We start from the raw sequence: 27,947 nt of genomic DNA, 5'->3' as shown, positions 1-27,947 counted from the left end.
TGAACCATGCGTAAATGGCAACTTTTCATTACAGGAAGCTGAATAATCTGATAAGATTATAGCTGCCAGTTATCAGTCCTCTGTGGGGACAGGAATTTAGATAAGGCAAATCTGAATCACAAAACTTGTGACTGTACCAAAATCTGTGCCACTGCAAGAAGCGGACCCAGTGTTTCTGAAAAAGATCCAGGCTTCCCATATAAGAGTCAGCAAGCAATTAAATAGCCAGCAAGAAATAATCAAAGCAGGAAGAGTTTTGGGTCTGAGGACAAGCTAAAAGAATTTTGCATGCCTCTTCCTTGAACTTGAGGAATTCAGGGGAAAACCTCCTCTTTGGAGAGGTACAGCAAAGTGACTCTCATTTGAGAAGAAAACAGAGAAGATCCTGATACCGCTTGGCAGAGGAGTGGCAGGGGGATGGGAAAAGAGGAACCTGCATCTCTTTTGATCATCAGCAATTTCGGGTGGTTTCTGAAAGGAGCCTTGTCTGAGGCATCACTGGGAGGACTGACAGAGGTCTGACTGCAGAGGAACTGGCTAAATAATCCTCATTTGCTACACACAAGACCCTGAGGCAACATTCTCTGTTAAGCTTTGCCAGTGGATAGTACTGTGTAAGCACTTCTGTGCTGCTGTCTGTGATATTTTGTGTACGTGTGATGAGATACAAATTTAGAAATCAGCGTTGTTTTCCCACCTACATCTTACTGGGGTTTTTGGCCTCCCAAATCCGTTTTATGGCTCTTAAACAGCAAGTGTAGCAGAAGTGAATAAGCTGAGTTAGGGCTGTAGGGAGTCTGCCTCTATTATTAGATCAACTGATACAGCTGGAGCAAACAAATAATCTTTAAGGCATCTGATTTATCTTTGGATCTGAACTGCAGCCTGTTTTTAGTTTTTTCCAGCTGTAATTAGGAGTATAATAAAAGATATTTCTCCTCCTTAAAAGACTTCCCTCCTTTATACTCCTAGACCGCAGTGGTTATAGCCACCCAAATACTGCCACGAAGAGATCAGTCAGAGTTTAGGACCCAGAGCCCTCTTTAAGGCTTATGGGATGTGACAGCTGACTGAAAATCAATGAAGTGTGATTTACCAAGCGTCATAATGAGGGCAAGATAAGGCTAGAAAGGTGCTGCCTTGCCTTGCAGACTCAATTGTCTGCCTTGATTTTTAACTAGATTGTTTTAGTCCCCTACAAAGATGAGACCGATTTGCTTATGAAAACAGAAGATCAGATTTAAAGGAAAAGCCACGGTGGTGCCCATGCTTTGCCTAGTGCTCTTTGCTTTGTGTCTGAGCCACTCAGGTAGGTGTGATTTCTTCTTCTTCCAAGCTGAGCTGCAGGTGTTCAAGATTTTTCTGCTGGCTGGTTAGCTGCCGCTTTCTGGGATACGGTGAATGCTGGCTTCCCTTGGTCCTCCTCTAAACACTGTGTGAGTAGCAGAAGAGGGTTATATCAGTTGCTGCCTTTGTATTGCAACCACGGTTTAATAACTGATGTTGGGGTGGTTGCTGGCTAGAAATTAACAAAAAATCCTAAGCTCAACTTTTCACTGCTAAAGGGAATTAAGGGAGAATTTCCATCGCCAAGAGGAAAACTGAAATGGTTCAGGTGAACTGATGAAGGGCTTAGTGTCTTGTCTGTACTTCTTGGGGTGTTTTGCATGTTTGTTTAGCAGACTTTCTGCCTCAGAACTCCTGTTCTGCACCCATGGGGAGCTGCTACTTGCACGGATCACAGAGAGAAGCAAGAAACCTGGGGGAGAGGGGAGATGGCAGACTGTGCTTGGGTAATTGAACGTTTGTAAACGTGCCAGGGAGCTCCCCAGTTTTTGCCTCTCAGTGCACCCTATGGTAAATTCAGGGATGTATCTGTCCTGTGGTTGCTTCTCTGTTTTTTTCAAAGGCAGTGCCACTTTGTTCAATGTTTTCTCCATGGATTTATCTAGTTTAATCATACGATGGGGCTTGGTCAAAGGAACTGTTAGGCTATTTTCTCACATGATATTTCTTATTTCTCATTAATAGCTTCTGCTTTTAAAATGTCTTTGTGCAAGTACTGAGGCTTATAAAGGCAGCAATCTTCTTCCTTCTGACTTTCTTCTTTGTGAGACTCCTCAAGTCTTTTTCTCTCTTTTGTGTGGCTTCCTCAGCAGTTGAGATTCAACATATCCAGCCCCACACCCAGCTTTACCACCTGTCTTCTATACCCACTTGGATCATTAGGGACCTGAACTTTACGTGAGATGCGGGCTGTGAAGTGGCACCATTTTCTTTTGTGAGGGATTGTGCACACCCACAGACACAGAGTGTGTGAGGCTGCATATATGTGTGCAGGATTTCATAGTAAAACAAAAACAGAGCAAGGTATTCTGGCATTAAGATAGGGCTGGTTTTGGTCCCGTATGTTTTGAGGTTACGGATTTTTCTATTCAATGGGTTTTCTGTTAAATCTGTTTTTTACAACCATGCACCCCTGTGAATCTCCTAAAGGGAAAGCAAAATGTCTAGGAGATGGAGTCTCTGCAAAGACTCTTATATGTCAGGGGGTTGGACCTCTGAGGTTGTGGGCAGTGAGGGGGGAGAAATGTGTTCTTTCTCTTTCTTTGGTTGCAGATGCAATACCTGTTTCAGAGTTTATAGCTCCTCAAAGAGGAACAGTATCTTGCTGTGGCTGAAAGTGGGAAATTACAGTGTTGCTGGGACCTTGTGCTGTCCTGAGAGGATCCAGACAGCATTAAAAAATGATTTTGTCCCATGAAAATCTCTGAGAGCAGGTTTTTGCTTTGGGCAGTCCTTCAGCTGTGTTGCTTGTTGTCAGGTCTAGCCCTGCCCACAGCCTCAGACACACCCTGACAAAGTGCGCAGCCTGTTGTGCCCAGGAGATGGGCAGCAGCTGCTGGGGAATAGGACATGGGCAGAGACAGGGGTCTGTGGTCATGTCCTTTCCTCCATGTAGGGGCAGAGCACTACCCTCTGCTTCCAGTTTTCTCTCTGGAGGAGCTGCTGGGCTTGAATGCCCTTTCTCCCCATGTGGAACTCTCCATGTGCTGGGGGCTGCCTTAGCTCTGTTCGTTGATGCACCGGGTGTGTGAGCACATTGACTGTGCCCTCCAGGGCTCTCCCACCATCAGGTCCTGGCACCATCCCTGGGCCATGACCCTCTGCCTGCAGACTCCTCTTGCATCTAATGCTTGGCAGTCCAGGCGCAGGTGTTCTGCTCACCCTGGGGCTGGCAGAGCACAAGCTGGGCCCTGGACAGTGTCCTGTGAGGTCCCCTTTGACTGCTGACACTGCTATGTGGCTGTGATCCTTACTGTATGGAGTCAATTCTTTTTCCTCCTTGGTGGCTTTGAAGAGAGGTAAAATCCTTCTCACCCTTGGGTGCTGTGTGTGTGCACAAGGGAAGACATGGAGGTTGTATCAGAACCTCAACATCACACGGAGTGGGGCCAAAGTTTGCAAAAGGGTGGAGGGTCTGAACTGCCCTTCCCCCTTCATGGTAGCAAGGGGAAGGAGGAGCATGGTGTCAGCGGTTGTGGGAGTCACAAGTCTTGCAGGTACAGACCACGATGGCTCTGTGCTTGCCTGGCAGATCTAGCCCTGACTGCATCATCCAGATCCTGCTGCTGCCAGGTGGGCTCTTTTTGCTTTGGCAAAAAGGCCATAGAAAACATGAACCTAGTACAAAGTCGTCACTGCTCTGACTTCATGATTTTTTTTTGTATGTGAGTTGGGCTTGGGCTATCTTGCCTTTCCTTTCCCTTGCCCTAGTTCTGCTGAGAGTCTGTGCATCTGAATTCCTGCAGACCTGGCCAGAGGTGAGTTTTCCTCACATCATTGCTCTGCCTCACTTCAGGTCATGGCATTTTCCATGTATGCTTTATGGCAATATCTCCACTCTGTGTTGCTCTCTTCCAGATGTGAATGCCTTCAGTTCAGTTGCTGAAAATGAGGATGCACTCCTCAAGCACTTATTTGAAGGCTATCAGAAATGGGTCCGCCCTGTGGAAAACTCCAATGACACCATCAAAGTCCTTTTTGGGTTAAAGATATCACAGCTTGTGGACGTGGTAAGTGTTGTGTTCGGCTCAGTAAAACACCCCTTCTTTTATAGACAGTTGTGCCTCCACCTGGGAGGGCTGGTAATGTAATCAGCTTTTGCTTCCTGCCACAAGAAATGCACGATGATGGTTGGGCAACAGAACACTGAGTGTGAAATGGTGCTGGTGATATGACCTTCTGCCTCCCTCCACCCTCAGCAAGGACTCTTGGACTCATTTATTTTGAAGGAAACCAGAAGGCTCTTTTTTCCCTGATGTTCTCAGGGAATTAGACCTCATTTCCACAAGGTTTTAATCAAACAACCCGTGCCAGACAGTTCTTGACATCTATGTTGCAGTTTAATGACAAGACAGCTACAGGAGAGGACTGAGGACGGGTAAGAGCTGGTCGGGCATTATTCCCTCTAAGCAAGCTTGTATTGAGGCCAAAGGTAGTTAAAGTTTTAAGCCAGCTGGTCACTCAGATAAAACTCTAGAGGCAAAATAGATAATCCTGTGTTTCTGCCCATGTGGAAATTTTTCCTTCCCTTTCCACTGCAATGCACAGTGGAATTTGCACAATGCCCAGAGGTACCCACGCAACAGTGTGCTCCTTACATCCCCCAGCCCCTGGTAATGTCTCCTTGTGCTGTGGAAGGCACACTCTAATTGTATGCTTTATTTACATATTTAGGACAGTGTTTCAGCTTGTGTCTTCCCAAACTCACTCCAGGTGGAGCAGTGCAGGGAGATGAGCCATCCTCTGAGCCCATAGCCTTGTGTGACCTGATACCACTTGCTGGCTGAGCCCTGCTGCATCCTGGCTCTTTCGCATATGATTCCTTTGATCTCCTGTGAAATGCCAGACCTCAGTTTTCCAGCCTCAGGGACTCCCAGTGATAGCAGGGACAGCATGTAGAAAGTCACCCTCAATGGTGACTGAAGAGCCCAAGCCCATGGGGAAGCAGGACCATAGGAATCTCCTCATATTGGCACAGGGTGGGACTCAGCAGGCATAGGCTCTGTTTCTAATGGCTGCTTTGGTATTGCAATCCTCTCTACCTTGTGTCACCCTAGGATGAGAAGAATCAGCTGATGACAACCAACGTGTGGCTGAAACAGGTAAATTAGACCACATCTGACCTCACTTTTCCCCATGTGGAGCTTCTGAGCTGAGTAGCCATCCCAGTCTGCTGTCCACTGTGCCATCCATCCCATTTTGTGATGCTGAGTGGCCAGCACCAAGATACCTAACCTGAAGTCTTTACTTCACTCTTCTCATTTCATTAAATGCATAAAGAGACAGAAAGGCAGGCAGGTAGGCCTTTAGGACACAGGGTACCCTCTTCTCCTGACCTTCACCCCAGCTGTATTTCAGGGAAGTGACACACCTGGTACTGCACTTGGCTATCTCTGGGATGTTGTATGTGCCCTGAGGGACTATCCTGTCTCAGAGGTCACACAAGTACTGTCTTCCTTGCCTGAGCTAAGAGTGGTGCCTCAGATAGATTTCTTCATTCCTCAGCATATGTAAAGAGAAAAAAAAGGCCACACCACAGACCTTTTCCCATTAAAAGCTGTAGCAAATGAATCAGATCTCTCTATCATAATTGCTTCTGGAACTGATGGTGATTTATACAAATGCGGGAAAGGTGCAAGTTGAACTGTTAGGTCTCCTTTCTTCTTCTTCACTCCTGAAGAATACTGTTTTTGGTTTAGGTTACATTGCACCAGTTTATTGACCTTGTGACAATTATTTTAAGTCTCTCAGCCTTGTGAGTATCTGTAAAGATGTCAGCTAATCCCAGGCAGAGGACATAAAAAACAAACCGTACTTGAAATCATGCCAGGGAGAAAGGTTCCTGGGGACCACTGGGCTGGTGGACAAGAAATGTGAGTCAATTTTTGTCTCAGTCTGGGTCCTGTAGTGCTCCAGTGGGAGATTCTGGCTGGAGCAAGACCCGTAAAACCCATATGGATATTGTGTGTAAAGATGGTCTCTCCCTTGAAGAGGGAAAAGCTCAGACTTCCCCTCACTGTGGGGAAGACAGGAATTTCCCCTTCTGCTGGAGAAATTTCTCTCTGATCCAAATACAGCTGCTGGGAGCCTGCCCTGAAATATCTGCAATATTACATTTTCCCCATCTTCAGCTGCAATTGTAGAGCCCCTTTTGTGCACGAGGCCACATCTTGGCTTCCTTACTTCAAGTATCCACTTGGGCCGACAGCAGAGCCCTTCTGTAAAGGTCACCTCTCTGCCCTCATCTGTCCTCTCCCATTCTCACCCACTCTCCTTGCAGGCTATAGCACCCAGCTTCACCTGCAGGTCCAAGCCCTGTGCACTGTAGACAGACTGATTTCTCTGGAAGCCTTGGTAATCCTCAGATTTTAGCCACGGCAGCTCCTCAGGGAAACTCAGGACTGTGATTACCCAGAGCTGGGCTCCCAGGTGTTGTTACCATTTCTAATACTGCTTCTCCATCTGATGGGCTGAGAACATTAAGGCCCGAGGTAATGCAAAGGGAGCAGAAAATGAGGCACAGGCTCTGATTTTCACACATATAAGTGCTCTCAGGAGCTCAGGCTGAGCACTGAATACCTGTGGCCTGACCCAGGTGTCCTGCTGTGGGAGCTGTGCATTCATGTAGGCCCAGCTCCCTCAGCTTTTCCTTGTAAGAGATGCTCCAGTCCCCTCATCATCTTTGCTACCCTCTGCTGGACGTGCTCCAGGAACTCTGTGGCTCCTTTGTACTGAGGAGCCCAGACCTGGACACAGCACTCCAGATGTGCCTCACCAGGGCTGAGTAGAGGGTCAGGATCACCTCACTCAGCCTCCTGGCAATGCTCTTCCTACTGCACCCCAGGATCCCATCGGCCTTCTTGGCCCCCAGGACACTGCTGGCTCATGGACAGCTTGTTGTCCACCAGGACCCCCAGGTCCTTCTCCCCAGAGCTGCTTTCCAGCAGGTCAGCCCCCAGCCTGTGCTGGTGCCTGAGATTTTTCCTCCCCAGGTTCAGGACCCTGCACTTGCCTTTGTTGAATTTCAGATGGTTCTTCTCTTCCCATCCCTCCAGCCTGTCCAGTCCTTCTGAAGGGCTGCCCAGCCCTCTGGGATATTGGCCACTCCTCTGAAGTTTGTGTCATCAGTAAACTTGGTGAGAAGGTATCTGCTCCTTCATCCATGTCACTGGTAAATAAGTTAAACTACACTGGGCCCAGTATGGAACCTTGTGAGACACCACCAGTGACGGGCCTCCAAACAGACTCTGTCCACTGATTACAACTCTCTGGGATCTGCTGTTCCACCAGTTCTCAGTCCACCTCACTGTCCACTCGTCCAGTCCAAATGTCCTGAATTTGCCTATGAAGACCTTGTGAGAGAGACGGTGTTGAAAGCCTTGCTGTAGGCAAAGTAGACAATACCCACTGCTCTCCCCTCGTCCATCCAGGGAGTTGTTTCATCATGGAAGGCAATCAGGTTGGTCAAGCATGATTTACTTTTAGTGAATCCATGCTGATTGCTCCTGATGACCTTCATAATTTCTCTGCAAGAGTCTTACTTTTCTTGGATAAGCAAAGCTTAAACACAAGCATTTTCTTTTTTTTTTTTTTTCAAACATTCTGATGCCCACGATGGTGGTCCCTGATAAACAAGCAGGCTGACACACAAGGTTCAGAGGAGCCTTTAGTGGTTGCTGAGAAAGTGTCTGGATTCAGGCAAGCTACGGGGTCTACCAGCACAGGTCGAGAATCTGGGTCCAGATTTTTCTTCCACTAGTGGTGGGTTAAACTCTTCAATGACAGCACAGAAATGGGAATTTGGCACAACTGGACACAGCAATTGCAACATCAGGAGCAGCTTGGAAAAAAGGGAGAAGAGAGGAAAGAGCCTTATGCATCTGCTGCTACAGTGTGTGTCGGCATAGCCCACAGGGAGATTCCTGTTTTAAACTGCTCATCTTCAAAATCTGCACACAACCTATATTCTGCTCTAGTAGGAAGGCATAACCATTTGCCTTGCAGACACAAAAGAGCACTTTAGCTGGGAGAGAAATCAATGCAGGGCAGGGGGAAAGTGAGGAATACTGCAGACGGAACAAATAACCCAGGCCAAGGGGCTGCTCCAATTCAACTCCAGAGGGATGATTCTATTCCAGGTGGCTCACAGGGTATTTGCTGCTCTTGTGTTAGTGGCAGCTACAAGCTGACTGTGTTGGTTGCTGCTCAGCCCTGCCTATTCCCTTACATGATGTGTGTTTCCAGCCCCGTTGTACCTATTGCAGGAAGTGTCCAGGACATATGTGAGACTGTGACCACTTCGCCTAGGCTGCTGGAGACAAGTTAGATACAGAGAAATGCTAACACTAAAAGTGGTGTTCTCTGTCCCTGATGCTGAGGTTATGAGCAGCAATGGCCCCTCTTCTCTTTCCACACATGAACAATAACAAATGTCTGTAGGTATAGCTGTGAAAAGCATGTGGAATCAAAGAAATAAGAGGGGAACAACATGGAGAATTAATAGAGAACATTGCTTTTTTGGTTCATCCTTAAGTCATGGAGGAAATTGCCCAGTGAAGGCTGAGACTTCCACATCCCTGGAGATCTCTTAGTGCTGCAGCTTAATGGAAACTGGTTCATCTTCCACTTCTTGGTATTGACCGCAGCCTACAGCTCTTGCATCATGTTGCTGCTATTTCTGTGGACAAATGAAAATCCTCATCAATAATGAACAAGGATCAGAGAGCTGGTTTTCCATTGCTTTTCTGTGGAAATCTCCAGGTTTCTGGAGCCACTTTGTTATGATCTCCCTATCTGGAAAACCAAAAAAGGAGACAAAAGTTATTCTAGACTTCAGCATGATGAAAATGGACAGGACTCTCCCTGCTTTTCTAACAAAATGCTTTACAATAGCATCATATTATTTTTCCTGAAATAGTCTGCAGGTCTTTCTGATGAAAGAGCAATTTATTTTTTGCAAGGACAGTGTGCAAGTATGAGGTGTTGTATTCCATCCACTGAAAAAAGCCAGGTCTCTACTGAAAAGTGAATTAAGGCCACCTCTCCTCATTTGAGTACTAGTACCCACACCACCTGGCTCTTCCATGGGGTTGGTGCCAGCCAAAACCTGGCTTCTTCCTTCTAGCCTACTCTCAGGTGGGCTGTGCAGGGTGGTGAGTGAAGTGAGAGTCAAGTGCTCTCCAGGAGTGCTGGCCTTGAGGTTGCCAGCCTAGGGATGGGTTCTTGGGTCTCACCTGTATCTGGAGGAGCAGTGCTTGTGGGGATTAACATCTCCCAGGCCGTGCCTGTCTGGCATCCTCTCTACAGCTGAACAGCCTCAGACCAGGCTCTACCCGCTGCGCTGTGCATGCAGTTTTTCTGAGGCACAGGCAGGGGTGAGGAAAGAGGCTGCTGCATATGAGTGGGCAGAGGACTCTGCTGTTTCGTTGTAGGAATGGATCGACCACAAGCTCTCCTGGAATCCAGATGAATATGGTGGGATCACTGCTATCCGGGTCCCCTCTGAGTCTCTGTGGCTTCCCGACATCGTTTTGTTTGAAAAGTGAGTAGTGTGGCTCCTTGCTCTGGGCTTAGGCCAGAGCTTGGGCAAGGCATGTCAGCTACCATGAGGCTTGTGTGTGCTGTCAGAGGGCTGCTTCTTTAGGCAGTGTGAATGTTGTGCACTGTGTGCTCCAGGTGAGGGACAGAAAGCAGAGCTGAGAGGGGGTAGGACTGGGGCAAACATAGTCCTGAACTCGGTACTGTTTCTTCCTGTCCAACTCCCAGTGCTGACGGACGTTTTGAGGGATCCCTGATGACCAAAGCCATAGTGAAGTACAATGGAGTGGTGACCTGGACACCACCGGCCAGTTATAAGAGCTCCTGCACAATGGATGTGACCTTCTTCCCCTTCGACAGGCAGAACTGCTCCATGAAGTTTGGGTCATGGACATATGATGGCAATATGGTGGACTTGATTTTAGTGGATGAAAATGTAGACAGAAAAGACTTCTTTGATAATGGGGAGTGGGAGATCTTAAACGCCAAAGGTATGAAAGGCAACAGGAAAGATGGGCTGTACTCTTACCCATTTGTCACTTACTCCTTTGTGTTGAGACGCCTTCCATTGTTTTACACTCTTTTCTTAATAATCCCTTGCCTGGGATTGTCTTTTCTAACTGTCCTGGTGTTTTACCTGCCTTCAGATGAAGGAGAAAAGCTTTCACTGTCGACATCAGTTCTAGTGTCCCTCACTGTTTTCCTTTTAGTGATTGAGGAAATAATCCCTTCTTCTTCCAAAGTTATCCCTCTGATTGGTGAGTATCTGCTCTTCATCATGATTTTTGTGACCCTCTCTATCATCGTGACTGTGTTTGTTATCAATGTCCACCACCGATCCTCAGCAACTTACCACCCCATGGCTCCTTGGGTTAAAAGGCTCTTTCTCCAGAAATTGCCTCGTCTGCTCTGCATGAAGGGCCATGTAGATCGCTACTCGTTCTCAGAGACTGAAGAAAAGGAAACCACCTCGAAATCAAAGTTTCTGGGGAAGCAGAAATACAAGCAAGCAAAAGATGGAGAAAAAGTTGTTATTGCCTTTCTGGAAAAGGCAGCTGACTCCATTCGGTACATTTCCAGGCACGTTAAAAAGGAGCATTTCATCAGACAGGTAGGTGGAAGGAGGGCAAGGAGGGAATCACACTTTCCTTGACAGCGATGGCCTAAGCTCTTTTCTTTTCTGCATGCTTTCCTCTTTGCCTCATCTTCCTGCTCTCCTCTGAGACATATTCTTCCTCAGATCTTGATAAATAATATGTTTCCTGAGACAACACATAGCTTTAAGGAGAAGTGTATTGTGCTGTGGGAGTCCCTGCTCTTCACAGAGGCAAGAGACTCCAGCAGCCTCTCCTGGAGGAATCCCTGGTTTGGGATTATTTTAATAACCTTGTTGTGTAAATTTGGGGCACACTTGAATCTGGAAGCCTCTAAACTCTCATATGCTCTGAAAATGTAACTTTCACACTTACAGGCAGGCTCTATGACATTTGCCAGGTGTCAGTCCTGGCCTCCCAGCACATACTCTGCACTGTGTAGCTGCTCTGTTTTGAGTGGAGGTCTTCTAGATTTTCACTAACACCTGTTCAGATTAGCTCCCAACTGCTATCCTTCACCTCTTAGTGATCCTCCTGGCTTTTAAAATGGCAAATTACTGTGTGCAAACAACGCATCTCATGCAAGGGTAGGACAGCAGAGCAATGCATCTGGCAGCATTTGGAAAGAGAAAAACTTCTGTTAGCACCCTCCTAGCAAGAGCTATGGCTTTGTTCAAACTGTGCTGAGAAGACTATAGCACAAAGAAGAGCAGTAAATCAAACATGTAGTATGTGTATACTGTCCATGACTGAAACCTGTTTGAAGCTGAAATAACTGTAATAAAAAGGTCCCTTGAATCACCTTAATAAACACACTTTTGTGTGTAGTTGTAGTAGTTGTGCTAATACTCAAAATTCAAAATTCCCTTCCTGAGTGTACCCAATCTGAGTCAACAAGTCACTTAAGCAAACACGAGTAAATCGAAGCCCTTGTACTGTGTCCAAGTGCTGTGCCAGAGCCTCATCCTGGCACTTGGAGGGAAATGCAGGTCTGTAAAAAGAAATCCAGTTCACTATAAAGCCACCTTCAAAGCTAAGTCTGTAAACTTTCCTATATGCACTTAACTAAAAGCTTTTGCACAGGCTGAAGGAGTTGTATCACCATGTGCATAGAACTATGGAACTGTTTTGGAGCCTTGAGCAATTTGCAGCTATGAGTGCTGAAAAGGATATCCCTGTTAGTTTTAGGCTACCGCATACTACAGACTTCTAATTTTAAAACCAGATTTGGGGGGCTGAAATATATGTAGCAGTATCAACAAAGTACCAGGCTTGTTACTGTTTATGTTTATCCTCCCTCTTTCCTTCCCAGGTTGTACAAGACTGGAAATTTGTAGCTCAAGTCCTGGATCGGATCTTCCTGTGGTTATTTCTGGTGGTGTCAGTGACGGGTTCAGTTCTCATCTTTACCCCTGCATTACGGATGTGGTTGAATAACACTCTGTAGAAAATGCTCCTACAGTAACATAAAACAAGCACAGTACCAAGGGATGGTGGTGCCTTCGAGCTTGGTGTCTGCTGTGCAAGAGGGGAAGCAGCAGCAAGAAAGAAGGAAGGTGATGGTAACAGTGGGCATTGATTAGTGCTTTCAATCTTCATATAACTCTACCAGTAACAGATTCCGCTGAAATCAGAGAAGAGCTTGGTGTACAGCCAAGTCCTAAAGTAAACTGGAGCTGTGCAATGGGGTTATAATTATTTTCTTGTTAGCTTGGTTGTATTACTATAAAAGCCAAGATTATTAGTTAAAATTGGAAATAGAGGCTCTTGCACAATGATTATACTTAGAAGGCAGATCTGCCAGTTAAAATGCTACGTTATAAAAAAAGTTAAAGCAGGAACACAAATCTCTACTCAGTTTATCTGTGTTTCCAAGTGAAAACCACTAAGTCTCTGCAGGTTGCTTTATGCATGTGTCAGAACTGGCAATTGCATGGCATATGCATCAGAAAAAGTATAAATTCTTCTTGGATGGGATGCTCAAAACCTTGACTCTCTAGCCTAACCTTGCTGCAGGATGAGATCGACAGCGGCAGAACTTAACACTCTGCCCACCTGCTACCAGCCTTTATGGCATGCACACTTGATCTCTCACCTCAGCCATCAGGAAACTACGAGGTGTTGCCCACCTTTCAGTATTATTTGTAATTTTGCTTGCTGCTCTGTAATGTACCAGAAGGCTGACGAAGTGAGGATTTTTCCCCTTGCTCCACATTTAGAAACTATTATTCCTTCACCTGCTTGCTCACAAGTGGAAGATCACTTAAGCATACTGCACAGAGGAAGGTGGCTACGCTACTCCATAACGCAACAGTGATATTCCTGAAGTGTTCAGCTGGAGGGAAGCTGCAAACATAGCTTTTGGCAGATGAAACTTGTGGTTGCTGCAGGAGTGGGGTTTTTCTTGAGAGCTATGGGGTGGGCTGGTCACCAGGAAGATATATTTTTGGATGTTGGCTTGTCCATATTACCCAGGCAATTCAGAATTTCATTCCTTTGATTCCTTTACTTTGGGATCTTTTTGCATGATTAGAAACAGCTCTTAAAAGTGTTAAGTAAGTGAGATGTGACTGAAAACATCCAGGTGAAACTCCTGAACACAGGAATGAAGCTCTCACCACTTTTGCTGGAACAGTGTTTTCCAACATTATGTGTTTTAGAAAATCCCATTCAGAACTTGCAAATGTTTTCAAGGTTAAGTAGGAGTTTGGAGATCCAATTTTTGACAATCTAAATATGTGTTAAAGTTTTAGCTAGCCTTGAAACTGTCTCCCTAGGGATGGAGGTTAGAAAGTGTTAAAAATACATAGAGGTGTTCTTGTGCTTGGATTATGCATGCACACCAGACCTCCATGACTTAATGCAATCCCATCTTGTTGTGTCAATGCAGAAACTTCTGTTCACTTGTGCAATTATTATTAATAAAGATGTATTTAGTAAATGATTCCTGAGGTGTCCATACACTGGGCTATGTTGTTGATTTGTTGCCAACAAAGCTAGATTGTAGCTCATTTTAAAAGTTTTGCCTCTGTTTGAATAGATTATATTCAAACAGAGGGATTGGCAGTCCTCATTACTTTTTAGCTCTGTATGTGAGTTTGAGCAAGCATTCAGATCTGGTTATTATATTGTAGGAGTGTCAGAGACTGAAATATTATATTTTATGACTTAAACATTTTCTTAAAGGACTTTTAAAACTGTATTACAAAAGCTGAAGAGAAGACTCCCACACCCTGAATGGGGTGCTGAGGCCTGACACTGCTCGATGATGAAGATAAGATAAAGTAACAACTCAGGGCTGGGGACATTCACTGAGCATGGGCTTAACACCTCCAAGATGAGGACCACAGCCCCAGGGCTATCAGCTGCCAGGCTCGAACAGACCCTCACACCAAGGGGTGGAGGGAGGAGAGGCTCTGGGTATCTTGGAAAAGCCTCTGGTCAGAGGTGCAGTGACTGCCCATCCTCCAACTGTGCAGAGGAGCCCAGCTGAGGGCTCCTCACCGGGGTGGGAAGCTTATCCACAGCAGAAGGGGGTGACATGGCCCATCACAGGGGCCCCCCCCAAGGGGTCCCCAGACCCTGCCCCAGAGCACCAGAGATGATGCAACAGACCCTCAGTGTTGCAAGGGACAGTGTCAAGCCAGCCCCTGCAAGAGAGGCACACCTGGCCCAAAGTGTGTATTAATCCACGGGATTCTGTACTCTCGGGGCGTGTGGCAGCGTGTGGCGGCCTGGCACAGCGTGTGGCGGCATGGCCACGGCGGCGACAGGGGACCCTCACCACCAGCAGAGCAGATGGAGGGGAGCAACGAGACATCATTGGGACCCTTGGAGGGGTGATCTGCTTCCACCTAACCCCTGTCACCTCTCCCTGTTCCCCCACCCCCCATGCACACTTCTTTCTTTCTTTCTTTCCTCTTCACTTCTCTTTGCCTCTTTTACTATTAAATAAAATACATCAATTTTTTGGCAACAATATCTAACCTCGTTTGGTTTTAATCTCATTTCTGGGAAAATTTTGAACCTTCTAAGTTCTTTTTGGTTTATGCACAGAGACTTAGCTTGCTTTGCTTTTCTGGGTCTAAGCCAGATCGTAACAAGGAGCAAATCCATTTAGCTTAGCACATACAGAGAGATGTCTTCGCATATGATACTGGCATAAAACTCATTCACATTGACCATTCTATCAGTTGCTCTTCTCTTCTCGCATAAAGTGCATTTGTTCCACTAGACAGTACTGTGAAATACTCGTAGGAAAAGAACCAGGAAGCTCTTATTTCCAGTCTTTCCAGGCTCTTGGGCTGCAGTAGTGATAGGTATTCCCTGTGAGCTCTGCTGCCAGGAGGCTGCCTGTTAGCTGTGACAGATGACAACCTCCTCTCCTGGGCAAGTGCCTCAGGTGTTCATCTGACAGATGGTCCTGTCCCCGCCATGCAACAGTTTTGTTGCCCACCTGCAGGCAACACATTGCTCTGTCTCACACGTCTGTGTCTGATGCCAAGATGCTTTTTCTGGCTTATGCTGGTGAAGATCAGCAGGGCTCATGTGTGGGAGATGTATGAACATTGCATAGGTATGGCTTCTGGCCTCCAGTCTTCCTAGCATTGCATCTGGAACTGCTACATCTGTAGCCTCACTTCTCATTCCCTTGTGCTGCCTGTTCCTGAGCTTCTCTAAATCTGGCCCACAAAAGCATTCAACATGTTCCCCACAAAGGCCTGCCACTAAAAACACAAGTAGGGAGGATATTTGGGCAGAAGTCCTCCAGTGGGGCCCCTCCTGCTGCTCCACCTGCTCTGCCTGTGGATGACAGCACTGCAAATCCCAAATCTTAAAAAAACCCAGTAACCCTCTGCCTTACTACTATCTCAACACATGCTGCCTTGGTTTCTGGGCACTGGTTTGCTGGGACCGTGGCCTTGCTTGGCAAGACCACATATATCACCCACTCACCAAAAGATAAATATGACAAACTCTTCTGGGCCTTTTAGTGGAGGCAAACTGGAAAAATGGTCTCCCTTGGGAAGAGAATGTAAAGAGGTGCTGAGATGCTGAATTGCTGGTGTGCTCTTAAAATTAATTCATAGATGCCATCACTCCCAAGGAAAGGAGAATTCTTGCTGCCAGTGGTACAGCCATCACTGAGATATAATAAGGGGTATTGCTGCTGTGGCTTTGGAGCTGATGGGGTGAGAATAGACCTTTCCTGTGGCTGGGCACAATGTGTGACCCAACTGCATCTGGCATGGCACCACCTCTAGTTGTAGCTTTTCTTGTTATTTCAGTTAGAAGGTCCCCCAAACTTGTTGGGGCAAGCAAAAATGTCATTTTTGTGTGGGTTCTTCCGTGTCTGCTTACAGGGGCAGCCCCACTGCAGCTTTCTTCAAGGTGACGTGCTGATATGCTTATTGTATCCCCCATCCCCACTCTCAATAATCAGTCAACTACCTTCACAAAGCTGGCAGCAGTACATTAGGATCCAGTACTGAATGTGCCAAACACAGCTGAGAATGGCAAAAAGATGGCTGCAAAAGTTACTGAGTCGAGGGAAGGAAGGGGCAATAGTACACTAGAAAGAGACAGAAGACGACTTTGTAAATCAGGGATTTTGCTGAAGTCAGACTGTGGGGTTGTAGCTGTCATGCTTAAGACACCACTGCAGTGCACCTTGAGCCACAATATTTTCATGGTTTGGATGGACATAGAATGCAACAGTGAATGTTGGCACTCAGATGTCTTTTCTGTAGAAACGAAGTTTTTGGCGTCAGAATTCAGCTTTCCTCTTCGAATTTCCTTTCTTTTCCCTCACCTTCTTTCTGATTAAAGAGCCAGCATAGTAAATGTCATTTAGTAGCATCTATAAACACATTTCACAACAGGAAATATTAAAAAAAACAACAAACCACAAATTCTTCAAGAAGGTTTATCTCAGGAGTGATATTTAATTAACAGGCTGACAAAATAAACCATGCTTTTTCATAAATCTGTCTGTCTGTCACTATATAATCAAACAACATTCAGGGGGATTACAGAAAATAATAGTTTTCTTCTACTTTTTCTTCTACAGTCATGACTGGGTGGATTAAGACAGTTATATTCTTGTCATTCCACCTTTGTCTCTAACATATACAGTAATTCATTCCTATTCTCTTTATTATGAAACGTCAAAAAAGAGTAAAAGGCCAGTCAGTGACTTCAGAAACAGGGAGTCATACATTCCAAGGATTGGTGATGTTCAGAGCCAAGACTGATACATGTCAGACACTGAAAACACTGCATTGACACTGCACAGTTAAATTTAGAGGCTCTTATAAGAGAGAAGGGATTTGTATTCTTGAAGTCATTGGGTTTAATTGTAGTGGTGCCTTTTAAAGAAGAATCTTTTAGCACAGAACTAACAGGAATACAAACAAACAAGGGATTTAAGGGTAAACCATCCACATTTTATAGAAACCACATCAGGAACACATCTGCAAAGTGTTTCAGGATGAAGCACACTAGGATTGGGACCTGATTACGTAGCAGTGACATCAGCCCCAAAGGACATGTCCCTACAGTTACAGGCTTCCACACACAGCACAGACCCACGAGGAGCCAGCAAACAGAACATTGTTGCACAGCTGTTTGAAACAAGGTGCTCAGCTTTGCACAGGATTCACGGTATCCAGCCTTTTTCTACAGGGATGTGTGTAATCCAGGTTGGTCTTAGGTTTTAAAAATGGGAAAATTCAGATCAATCCAATGCTGTCAAACCAATTCTGTCTGTGACAAGTAGCTGCTCAGGGACAGACCCTTCTCTGTTTGGTTTATGTCTGAGCCTGAGCAAGGAAGAGTTTTCAGAGCAGAACCTGTGGGCTAGGACCACTGCAACTGACAAGAGCTGTGGCTTGGAAGTCCTGCTGAAGCTCATCAAGGTCTTGGTACACACCATCAGGAAGTAAAGGGGACTTCAGTCACATGCAAAGCTAAGTGGCAGATCAAATTAGTTTGGAAAGATTTTAGAAGTATGTAGTTTTCAAATATATATGCCTCACATGGTAACCACATTCTAATGTTAAGTCCGTTTGTTTTCAAATATGATTTAACTGTTTAAGACTTGTCTGATTTCAAACATAAATGTCAACACATACTTTATTGTTCTGGGACCCTCTGTGGCTGGGTGCTGAGGAGGTGGTGAGCAGAAAGGTTATGTTAGAGGAGAGAAATAAAAGGTAAATTTCTGAACCAAAAATGAAAGAAGAACAAAAGTGGATAAAAAGCAGTGGATCAAGTTACGTCACTGCTATTAGTGGCTGGATAAAGAGCCCTACAGTCCCAAACACACAAAGAATTATAAATACCCAGAGAAATACTCTGTCTATCACCATAGCTACGTATTTCCAATCATCTTCCACCTGCAAGAGAATAAAAAAAGAAAAGGATAAACGACTGGAAATGTTACATGCAATTGTGAGTTGACATTATGCAATAGAAATGCCTCTTGTGCTTTTGAATGTGAGGAAGAACACACATGCAAGTCAGGAATGTTGCTTGCTGTGCTTATAGTTGCTGCAGTTTTCAAGTCTCTTCAGAGAGGGCTGATTTTCTAATGGTATTTTGCCACTTTTGGCTGCTAACATACAACACTGTCCTAGTCTGCTGAATTTTTCTAAATATTCAAGTCTGAGGGCAGCCCATCCATGGTTGTGATGCTGACATTAACAAATAGGACCTGATCATGCAGATCAGTGGTGCAGAGTGGGGTGGGGTGGTTTAACAGCAGGCACAGCCACCATAGCTGCACATCACTAAACCCTGCCAAAGGATTTATCCTGACAGCCCACGCAAGACACAGTTTGCTATTATACTGGTCTGACCTGAAACACGGTCTCTCCAATCAAGCCCAACTGATTTCAGAAAACTGGACACATGGACACATGGACTATAGCAAAACAAGGGCTCTGACTGAGCACAATGCAGCATCTTGTGCTAAGCAGGACAGAGTCGATTTTGTATGTCTGAGAGACAGACCTTAGAACCACATTCAATGAAGTTGCTGTCCTTCAAACTGTAGCTTTAAACTTGCACTGCACAAGAAACACTGCTGCAGAAGAACATTCACTCATATAAACTAGTGACTGTTCAAGAGCTCTCTGCTGAGGGATCTTCCATGTGTTTTCCCAATTTCATTATATTTTCCTCCCAGAAAATACTGGGTTTAGGATTTTTATTGTGTTGAGGGTGAGGAATACAGTGGCAGTTATTGGGGAGCATAAGTAAAAGTCAAGTAGGGTAAGTTCAAAGTTGTAAACTATGATAAAGGCAATTCAGCCCAGGTGAGAAAGATAAATAAGGTAAGACTTTTCAGGATTGTATTTGGTTTAATCCTATCCAGCCTCCCAAGGCTGCTGAGACGATAGCTGTAAAATCAGTAGTGTTGGGTTGAGTGATGGGGATGTTATGAAAAGAGGGTGGTTGAAGAAAACTTCATGACCATGGATAGTAACATGCTGGAAGTCAGGGAAGAACTTGGAGGACTTCTGAAAATCAGAAATGGAAGCTGTATTTTGCATGAAAAAACATGCAGGAAGAACTCCCACAGCTGTAAGTGTTGCTACAATTTTTAAAGGGTTTTTATTTATACAGGACTAGTACATAGTATCACCCATATTGCTTTGTATATCTGGCTGAAGCAGAAGCAGCCTTCAGAATCACTTTTGTCTGTCCTTGCCTGAGAAAAAATCCCATTTTTTCCCTGAAAAAGGGATTTTTGTAAATGAAAAATCATGCTTCCCATCCCTAACATGTTTTGAAAGGTAAGGTACAAAGCTGCTGATGAACACACTGGACTAAGAATACAATTTCATGTGTCAGGAGAGATTTGCAAAATGCAAATCAGCAAAACTAGCAAAGGAGGACTTCTCCTGAGCTGCATAATCAAGACAGCAAGTTATTTGGATGACTGCATGCAAAACTTCTTCTTTTTGGGAGAGCATCAGAGAAAGCAGCTGAATCAGTACATGTATATGTTTTATGCAGCTGGTGTGATAATGAAAGCCAGGCTGAGATGTTTGGGTTAAGGAAAGCACTAAGGGCATAGGAACGAGCAAGGGTCAGCTCAAACCCCATACTCCTCTATGGCAATAAATTCCTGTCTTTTGCTGCGGGCTGGCGTGTACTATATGCTCATTCTATGAATTCAGTCACCAGCTTAACTCTAGTCCTTTATTCAGAAATTAATGGATTTTGTTTTCAGATGAAATTTCTTCTGCAGGGAATAGAGAAAACGTAATCTTTAGGTTTTAGGGGAAAAAAGGTAATCTTTATGTCTCACAGAAGTTGCATGAATTCCAACACAATATTCTGATAGAAAGTATGCATATCAACACTTCACTTATAAAGCTTTTGTGAATTTCGATACAAATAGAGCAGTATTTAGTTTTGAAATGGATTTTACCATCATAGAGCATCTAAAAAACTTCAAAAGCAAAAATTCCATGACAGATCAAAGATATATGTTTCATTAGGTTCTAAACACTTTAAAAATATCTTGAAGTGTCAGAGAATTCCTGCTCCTTGTGAGGTCTCAGTGTCAGCACATCTTTCTGCAGTTTCTTTTAGTTGCTTGTGTTTACACATGAGGATGTGGCCCCAGAATTCTTTAAATTCCAATGTGCATCATTTTCTATGACAGTAATCCCAAATAGGATAAAAAATTTGTAACCTCACACAAGCAAATTCATTAGATGGTCTTCTTCCCCAGCAACTTGTCTTACTGCTCCTGTACCTTTAGGATTTCCTTCTTAGACCATGCCCAGTCTTCCTGGACTCCTTGGACCTTCAGGACTGACTTTAAAGTGTCTCTGACAACCAACCCCCTAAACAGGCCAAAATCTAGCTTCTGAAGGTCCAGTTCTGCTAGCACCCCTCTTAACTTTACCCCAAATTGAAAACTATCATTCTATGGTCGCTGTGCCCACGGCCTCCAACCATCACATCTCCCAGTAGTCCTTCTCTGTTCACAAACAGTGAGCCCAGTGGGGCACCTTCCCTGGTTGGCTTGCTTCCTGTGCCAGGAAATTATCTCCCACACACTGCAGGAACCTCCTAGACTGATTCTTCTCTGCTGTGTTATACTTCAAGCAGCCATCTGGCAAGTTGAAGTCCCTCATGAAAACAAGGGCTGGTGATCATGATACTTCTTCCAGCCTCCAGCAGAATTCATTGTCTGCCTGTTCATCCTGCCTAGGTGGTCTGTAACAGACTCCTACCAGGACATGTGCCCTGCTGACCTTGCCCCTGATCTTTACCCACAGGCACTCCACCTTGTCATCACCATTGATTTCAATACAATCAAAACAAGCCCTAATGGGATGGTTACCTCCCTTACCTCTTTGGTTTCATTTTGAGACCTCATGTTCTCTGCGATGAACTGGACATTGCTAATGACATCCTTCACCTCTGGGGAGTACTCCATGTGCTCTGCCATCCATTTCAGGGACTGATGGCTCAGCCGTCTTTTGGTCCTTGGGAGTTCAGCTGCCTTGTCACAGTGGCTGCAGCGCTGCTCCGTGTGCAATTTGGTGTCTTTGTGTTTGCTGCGCTTTGACTTGCCCAACTTACTTTCTGAAGCTCTCTCATTTTTTCTGGAGGCGTTTTTTTTCTGCTGTTCTAGTGGCCTCTGCATCAACAGGACTTTGGGGAGCAGGCTAAGGAAGATGGTTTTTACCCATTTGGGCATTTTGTGTGTGGTTGGAGTCCTGTAATGTATATTGAGGACAAACACTGTGATGACAATTGACAGAGTCACAAATATCATTGTGAAGAGTAAATATTCACCTACTAGGGGAATTACTAAAGAAGTGGATGGGATTGTTTCTGTGATCACCAGTAAAAATACAGTCAAAGAAAGAAGCACAGAGATACAAAGAGTAACTTTCTCACCACAGTCAGATGGCAGGTAAAAAACTAACACAGTCAAGAATGAGATGAAAAGACAGGGAATGATCAGATTTATGGTGTAGAACATTGGCAACCTTCGAATATAAAAGGAATATGTTATGTCTGTGTAGATCTCCTCACAGCAGTTATATTTGATATCATGTTTGTAGCCAGAAGCATCAACTATTTCCCATTCACTATTTTCCCAAAAGTCATTCATATCTACTTTGGATCCAATGATCAGAAGATCAATTTTGGCTTTGTCATAGGTCCATGAGCCAAATTTGAGTGAACAGTTCTGATGATCAAATGGGAAAAAGGTAATATCCATAGGACAGGAGCTTTTAAAAATAGCTGGTGGGGTCCAGGTGATCATTCCATCATAGCGAAGGAGGGCTTTGGTCTTGCCTTCAACTTGAAAATCTCCCACAGCACTGGAAAGACAAATGAGGCAAAGAAAAAAAATTACCATGGAAATAAAAAGTAATGGGTGCTTTCATAGGTGCTGCAAGGGGATATTTTTGAGAGAAAGAGTCAAATGAATCAATAAAATGGGTAAAATGAATCATCATACTTATTATACAAGACAATATCTGGTTTCCAAATTTTATCTGCTGGTACCCGAACAAATTCAATGCCATCATATTGTCTGGGATCCCACCGTAGTTTGTAGTCATTCCAAATCTGGAAGAAGAATGGACAAGGATTTTAAAACCTTAAATTATCAACAAATATCTGTTTCTCAGATCTTCCTGTAAAACAAGAAACTATGATAAAAATGTAGCACACAGAGAAGGGGACAATGGTCCAAAAGACAGCAAGGCCATGACCTGGAGAAACACTGGATGTGTGAATACTGCTCCCCTTGATTGCTACTCTGTTCTCTGTGACACCATGGGGTGACAATTGTTATGAGCTGCTGGCATGCTGGGATCTCTCCTCCGTCTTGCAACATCAGTAAAGAGCCCTGTCTGTGAAAGATAACTTCCCCACTGCCAGAGGAAATAGGGGCCTTGCTGCAGCACCCCATTGGTTAGGGGAGAACAGCACCAGAGGAGAGCAGTACCCTCATGAGCTAGGCAGCACACAAGCACACGAACAGGCAGCTGCTGCCAGAAGACAGTATTGCTTCCACAGGAGTAGGAACCAGGTCAGGGCAGCAAGGGATGCACAGCAGCTCTCTTGCATTGCTGGCTATTGCCCTATCATGGGGCCATGCTCCATGGTCTCTCTCCTATCATAAGTACAGTATCATTTACAGAAAACTTTGCGTGGACCACAATCAGTGCCTGAAAATAATGATGCAAGTTAGCTATATTTCTGCAGCAGTTTAGGTCCTCTAAGTATCTTTATCTATGTAAAAGCACTAAAACTATCAGGAAAAATGGAGGTATGTTCCTTTTTCTAATAAATGTTTTGGTGGAGATGACCTAGGACTGCAGAGCTGCATATTTAATCACTCTAAGGAGTACATCCAGCTAGATTTTCCAGAAGAAAACCTATAATCATGAAGTTGGAGAAGAAAAATATATCCCACAGGAAAGAAGGAAGATGTAACTTCTTGGTAAAAAGAATGGAGAAATTACTTTTTCAACTGTGGAGCTTCTCCTTATTAGTTTTTTAAATCCTTGTTACAAAACAAGAACTTGTTCGATAGATGTAACTTATAAGGTAACACACATTTCATCATTTCGATGCAGAATGCATGAGAAATGCAACACAGTCACTTACGTGTCTTAGCCACAAATTTGTTTCCATAATCTGATTGACTTCATCCTATAAAAAACACAGGCAAGAACCAGTTATAGTGTCCTGAGATGACCAAAAACTTAGCCCATAAAACCAGAAAATAGAATTTCACATTAACTAATGCCAGATTCTTTTCTAGCATCTTTCAAGAGGTTTACACATTGTACACAGTTGTGTGCAGCCCTACTGAAAAATTAATAAAGCTTTACTGAAAAATCATGCTCCATAAATATCAGACATACAGAAAGCTGCACTGTTTTGCCAGGAGCTTGAATATCTGGAGAGCACACAACCTAGAATTGCTCTGATCTGTACCAGAGGAATAAGGTTCTTCTTGTGGCTGTGTATTTTGTCGGATTCAGTGTTTAAAAAGCTCTGATTACACAGTACAGAATTGGTCAAGATCCAAGGAAAATGCCATCTGAACACATATCACAATGTTCTTGAATTTCTATGCAGACCTCTAGAGCAGATGTACTTGACCAGCACTAAATTAGGTAACTGTTATACAGAGACCTTCTTTTTGCAGTCACTTAATGCAATTGCCAATCAGTCATGAATCAGAAAGGTGATGTTTTGCTTCTTCCAGATTGCCTCTCTCCTGCTCATCGTGTTTGCCCCACACCCATTTGCATTCCAAAACATGCAACATTCATCCCCACCTCCATGCTTTAAAACACCACTCTTCCAGTTGCCACACCATTTTTTCCTTATGTCATTTTGAAACAAATAGACTGAAAAAAACCATGTAAAAAAGGAGAAGATTTTTCCCCTCAGGACCACTGGGAAATGACAGTAGCCCCACAGGAGAACTGGTCATATGCTACACACAACATGGACACACCAGATGTCTCTGGAGTGGGCTAGCCCTGTGAAGAGTGTGCTTGAACATTCAGTACTTCTGCCCTGGGCTCTGGAGGCTGCTACCTGAAGCAGAGGGGTTTGATGCTACAGAGTAAGCAAACGAACCCGTGTCATTCAAACTGCCTGTTCAAGCAACTGGAATGACCTGTCTGACTGAAAGAACAGCAAAGGTCTCAGTATGTGCACTTAGACACATATGAAATACCAGCTAGGATAGTGTGGGTGCATGCAGCCATCACATTTCCATCTCCCGCTTCAGCGATTTGCGTGTGTTTACAACCATCCCCAAAGCTCAGCAGTATTCTGTAGTGAGTCTTACCACATTTGTAAGCTGGGTAATGGCCAGTTCAAAATACACTGTGACAGGATCAGACACATTTTCCACTGGTCTAATGAACTGGTTGTACTGGGAGAAGAGTTTGTGAAATAACCGTTCCTCTGACTTGCAGGCTGTGGTATCTGTGTTAGTAAAGATAAAGAACAGCTAAGCCAGACGTAAGAAAAAGGGGAAGAAGGTACTGGATAACATACTAGTCTGTGCTATATTTATGGATCTCATGCTTTTGACCATCTTTAAAGCCATCAGAGCACAGAGAGGAGAGGGTTACTAGTATGCTGTCAGCTGAAAGCATCCTCCTGCAGAATGCTGGCTACTCCTTGTTTCCTCAAAGAGTAAGGTAACGGCTTCAATCTTCATGTCCTCTAAACTGGATTTAGCCTATGGGCTCCATTTGGCCCACCCTGGTATCACACCTGGTATCAAAGTAGAATAAGGTGGTGTGAAATAGAAGAAGTAGAAATGTGACAGATGTAATCTTTGTGAATCTTCCTGGTAAAAGAGGGTGTTTATGAGAAGCATAGCTACTTAGAAATTAAAAGCTTGAGTCTGCAACTACTGTATCAAAATCTCTATCAGGTGACTACAATGATGCCTCCTCATCTTGAACACTATGACTGCATTTGATCCTCATGTTTGATATTTCCAATCTCCAGATTGCACAGTTTTACTTTGAAGAAAGTTTATTTATTAATGAACTTTGTGAACAAGAAAAAAGTGGAAACATTAACATTTCTTATAGAATAGCATGCATCTGTGTAGTATCTATATCATGTATCTGTGTTCTCTGGGAAGAAGCAGATCACAGCTGTAACCCTCATTAAAGAAGAACAGACCAGGTGGCTTAGAAGAAACAAGGTATGTGACAGGCACTGAGCTGACTCAGGGTTAAGAAAAATGCTCCTAACCTGCTACACATAGTCCAAACCTGAAACAGTTATTTTCACAATGTTAAAGGTTATACATTTTGATTTCAAAAGGAAAATATTAAATAATAATGGCTCTGGCAACATCAGCTCAGAAGAACAATTTTCTGGAATAACTCTGCTATTACAATGCATTACTGTAATTCAGCACCTAAAATAAAAATACTTTATAAGGTCAAGATTTAGAATTTCCTTCTCATGTTGCACACAGTTGTGTTATCAAAGCTATACGATGATCCCAAAGATATTACTGATACAACTGAAGAAAAATTTGTTTTCAGACTCATTGTCATAAGTTTTTTGCATTAGTCCCAGACTGCACTAGCACACATTAGACAAGCGACCATGATAAGCCTTTATGATTGCAAATATTAAACACAGAAGGGGTTTGTGTCAGGCAGCATGGTCTCTGGCACAGCATAGAACACAAATTTGCAATTTACATATCCCTCAGTGAATACAAGGGCCTGTGGATGCACAGATGTCCTGCAGGGAGACGCTTGGTCTCAGTATGCTGCACTTCCATGCTTAGACTGCCCTTTCCCTGTTCTTGAAAAAGAGATTTTGTGTCTAAGGTGATACAAAGCATCCTGAAATTGCAGGGGATTATCATAACTGCAAGCTGAAATGTTGGCTACTGGTCACTTAAATGTATGGAAAGAAAAGTTTAGTAAAAATTTTAAAACTTGATGTTTCATTTCATCCTTTCACCATCATTCAGAGAAGACACATGAATGTCTATAAAGTTTGGATGCTTTTAGATCGTGCATTGTTCAATTCAAAAAACAACCAAAATTTTTCTTTTCAGATTTCGTCATCACCGCCCATAGCACTGTGACTAGAAGTACACTGCTGTGGGAACATAAAGCCTCGTGACTAAAGTCAATGAGTCTAAAATCATGTTTCATTTGAAATTTTCCCACTGGCTTCTTAATAGACACATGCTTTAAAATAAAGTGACAGAACCAGACAAGTATTTAGGTCTTATCTCATGGTGCTGCTTTAAGACAATATCTTATGCCTTGCTAACACAAGCACTATATTTAATGCACATTTGGTCATCTGCAGAAGCGAGATTTTCAAAACAGATGTGTGTCCTAAAAGAAAAATCCTGCTAAACTGAGTGAGTGTTGCGCGCAGAAATGACTGCAGCATATTTAAACACAGATCAAAACCAATTGTGAACAACAATAGATTAAGTTCTCACTTTTGAAAGTGTGAGTACTGACCATGCACATCCATAGCCTGCATTATTTAAGCACTTGCAAATTCAAGCACCAAATGAAATGACTAGGACTCCTCTTCCATTTTTATTGTTTTCTAGAAACAGTTCTTCAATTAGTTATCAAACAAAAATGAAGAGTTTTATGTCAGAAAACCAGTATTGCTTTAGCTCTTTTTAAATACTGTTGAAATGTTACAGTTTTCAGGTTAGAAATAGCTGGTAGAAGCTTTACGTTGAACTCATTCAAGAAAACAGAAGCAGAGACAGTGACTAGAAAATATTCTAGAAACTGGTATCAAAGAGAGCCTACCTTTAATCAAGGATGTGAACATGAATGCCCACACACAGAAAGCAGGGCAACACCAACATAGCCACCTCTCAGGATGCATTGCTAGCAGCAGAATAGAGCTTCCTTTTGATAACACAGGTTTGGGGAAAGAAACAAGAGGCAAGAAGACATATAACCCTCCTGATGGTAAGTAGGCGGTGGAAGGATGGATTTCGGTTTTGCATCTGCAGCAAACGGCAGCCTGCTGAGCTGAGCAAAGGCTTGCCGAGTTGCTTTCACTGGCACTAGGCAAGGAGAGCTTAAGCCGTGCAGAGAGAAGGGAGTCCGGCAGCATCCTATCAGCTGACTTCACATTTCCAGTCACCCGCACCCCTGCCTCGGGGAATGTATAAGAGTGCAGGAGGGGGAAGGAAGGCAAGACACAGGACAGCCATCATGGAGCAGGGGGAACATTCCCTCAGCCCTTTACCCAAGGGTTAAGAACTCTCATCCTGCTAAAGCAGCTGCTTTAGCTATTGCCTGGTGGTCACCTCAGTGAGTCTGTCAGAATACGCAGAGGTGAAACAGCTTCAGTTTCTTGGCTGAGGACTGATTCTTTGGGTGATGGAAATGGATGCTATAGGGTTTTAACACCTCTACGAGAATCCATATGAACCTTGAAATAAGCACAGCATCAAGTGATAGAATTGCTTGACAGTATTCTGAGTGAATAAATCTAAGGCAAGTAGACTTATTATTACCATCTGACAGGAGCAACTAAGCATGCTAAGTTCTTTCCTGGCAGTCAAGTCAGCTTACAACATCAATTCTTCTAACTTTTTTTCCTTATGTGCGCAGTCTCCTGTGCCAGTATGCTAGTATGAAAATGGGAGAGCCGAATAAAGAAAAAAACCACCAGGTGCTGTTACACGCAAAGTTCTCTGAAACAGAGTGTTAC

At 44.0% G+C, this 27,947-nt stretch overlaps 2 protein-coding genes across 5 annotated transcripts; one reads left to right on the top strand and one right to left on the bottom strand.

Annotated features, from left to right (window-relative positions):
• The first annotated feature begins 762 nt into the window (after positions 1-762).
• CHRNB3 (cholinergic receptor nicotinic beta 3 subunit) lies at positions 763-13,658 on the top strand. 4 transcript variants are annotated; one of them, XM_032097212.1, is made up of 7 exons: positions 763-1,309; positions 3,925-4,076; positions 5,124-5,168; positions 9,498-9,607; positions 9,832-10,361; positions 10,449-10,714; positions 12,010-13,658. In XM_032097212.1, exons 1-7 carry the CDS (start codon positions 1,267-1,269, stop codon positions 12,142-12,144), a joined length of 1,281 nt encoding a protein of 426 aa, XP_031953103.1. In that variant the 5' UTR covers positions 763-1,266; the 3' UTR covers positions 12,145-13,658. The 4 variants fall into 4 exon arrangements, with proteins under 4 accessions (XP_031953103.1, XP_031953102.1, XP_031953104.1 ...); XM_032097211.1 differs by having other exon boundaries at positions 764-1,309; positions 9,832-10,714; XM_032097213.1 differs by lacking the exon at positions 763-1,309 and adding an exon at positions 1,454-1,615 and having other exon boundaries at positions 9,832-10,714.
• Positions 13,659-16,609: 2,951 nt separating this feature from the next.
• CHRNA6 (cholinergic receptor nicotinic alpha 6 subunit) lies at positions 16,610-27,380 on the bottom strand. Its single transcript, XM_032097403.1, has 6 exons — positions 27,032-27,380; positions 24,553-24,692; positions 23,352-23,396; positions 22,195-22,304; positions 21,070-22,054; positions 16,610-18,094 (listed from the first exon to the last, which is right to left on the bottom strand). Exons 1-6 carry the CDS (start codon positions 27,342-27,344, stop codon positions 17,972-17,974), a joined length of 1,716 nt encoding a protein of 571 aa, XP_031953294.1. The 5' UTR covers positions 27,345-27,380; the 3' UTR covers positions 16,610-17,971.
• Positions 27,381-27,947: the final 567 nt, after the last annotated feature.

Source organism: Corvus moneduloides, chromosome Z (assembly GCF_009650955.1).
Source record: "Corvus moneduloides isolate bCorMon1 chromosome Z, bCorMon1.pri, whole genome shotgun sequence".
NCBI lineage: Eukaryota > Metazoa > Chordata > Aves > Passeriformes > Corvidae > Corvus > Corvus moneduloides.
The sequence above is the reverse complement of the archived record's forward strand: the minus strand, read 5'-3'. Positions and strand labels throughout refer to the sequence as shown.

What these genes read in the sequence shown, in the direction of transcription:
- CHRNB3 (XM_032097211.1), top strand. Translation starts at nt 1,267, where the DNA reads ATGCTTTGCCTAGTGCTCTTTGCTTTGTGTCTGAGCCACTCAG. An exon ending in CCAACGTGTGGCTGAAACAG is followed by an intron (nt 5,169 to 9,497) that starts GTAAATTAGACC and finishes GTTTCGTTGTAG; the next exon opens with GAATGGATCGACCACAAGCT. An exon ending in GACATCGTTTTGTTTGAAAA is followed by an intron (nt 9,608 to 9,831) that starts GTGAGTAGTGTG and finishes TCCAACTCCCAG; the next exon opens with TGCTGACGGACGTTTTGAGG.
- CHRNA6 (XM_032097403.1), bottom strand. Translation starts at nt 27,344, where the DNA reads ATGCTGCCGGACTCCCTTCTCTCTGCACGGCTTAAGCTCTCCTTGCCT. An exon ending in CAAATTTGTGGCTAAGACAC is followed by an intron (nt 22,305 to 23,351) that starts GTAAGTGACTGT and finishes TTCTTCTTCCAG; the next exon opens with ATTTGGAATGACTACAAACT. An exon ending in CTCAAAATGAAACCAAAGAG is followed by an intron (nt 18,095 to 21,069) that starts GTAAGGGAGGTA and finishes ATTCTCTTGCAG; the next exon opens with GTGGAAGATGATTGGAAATA.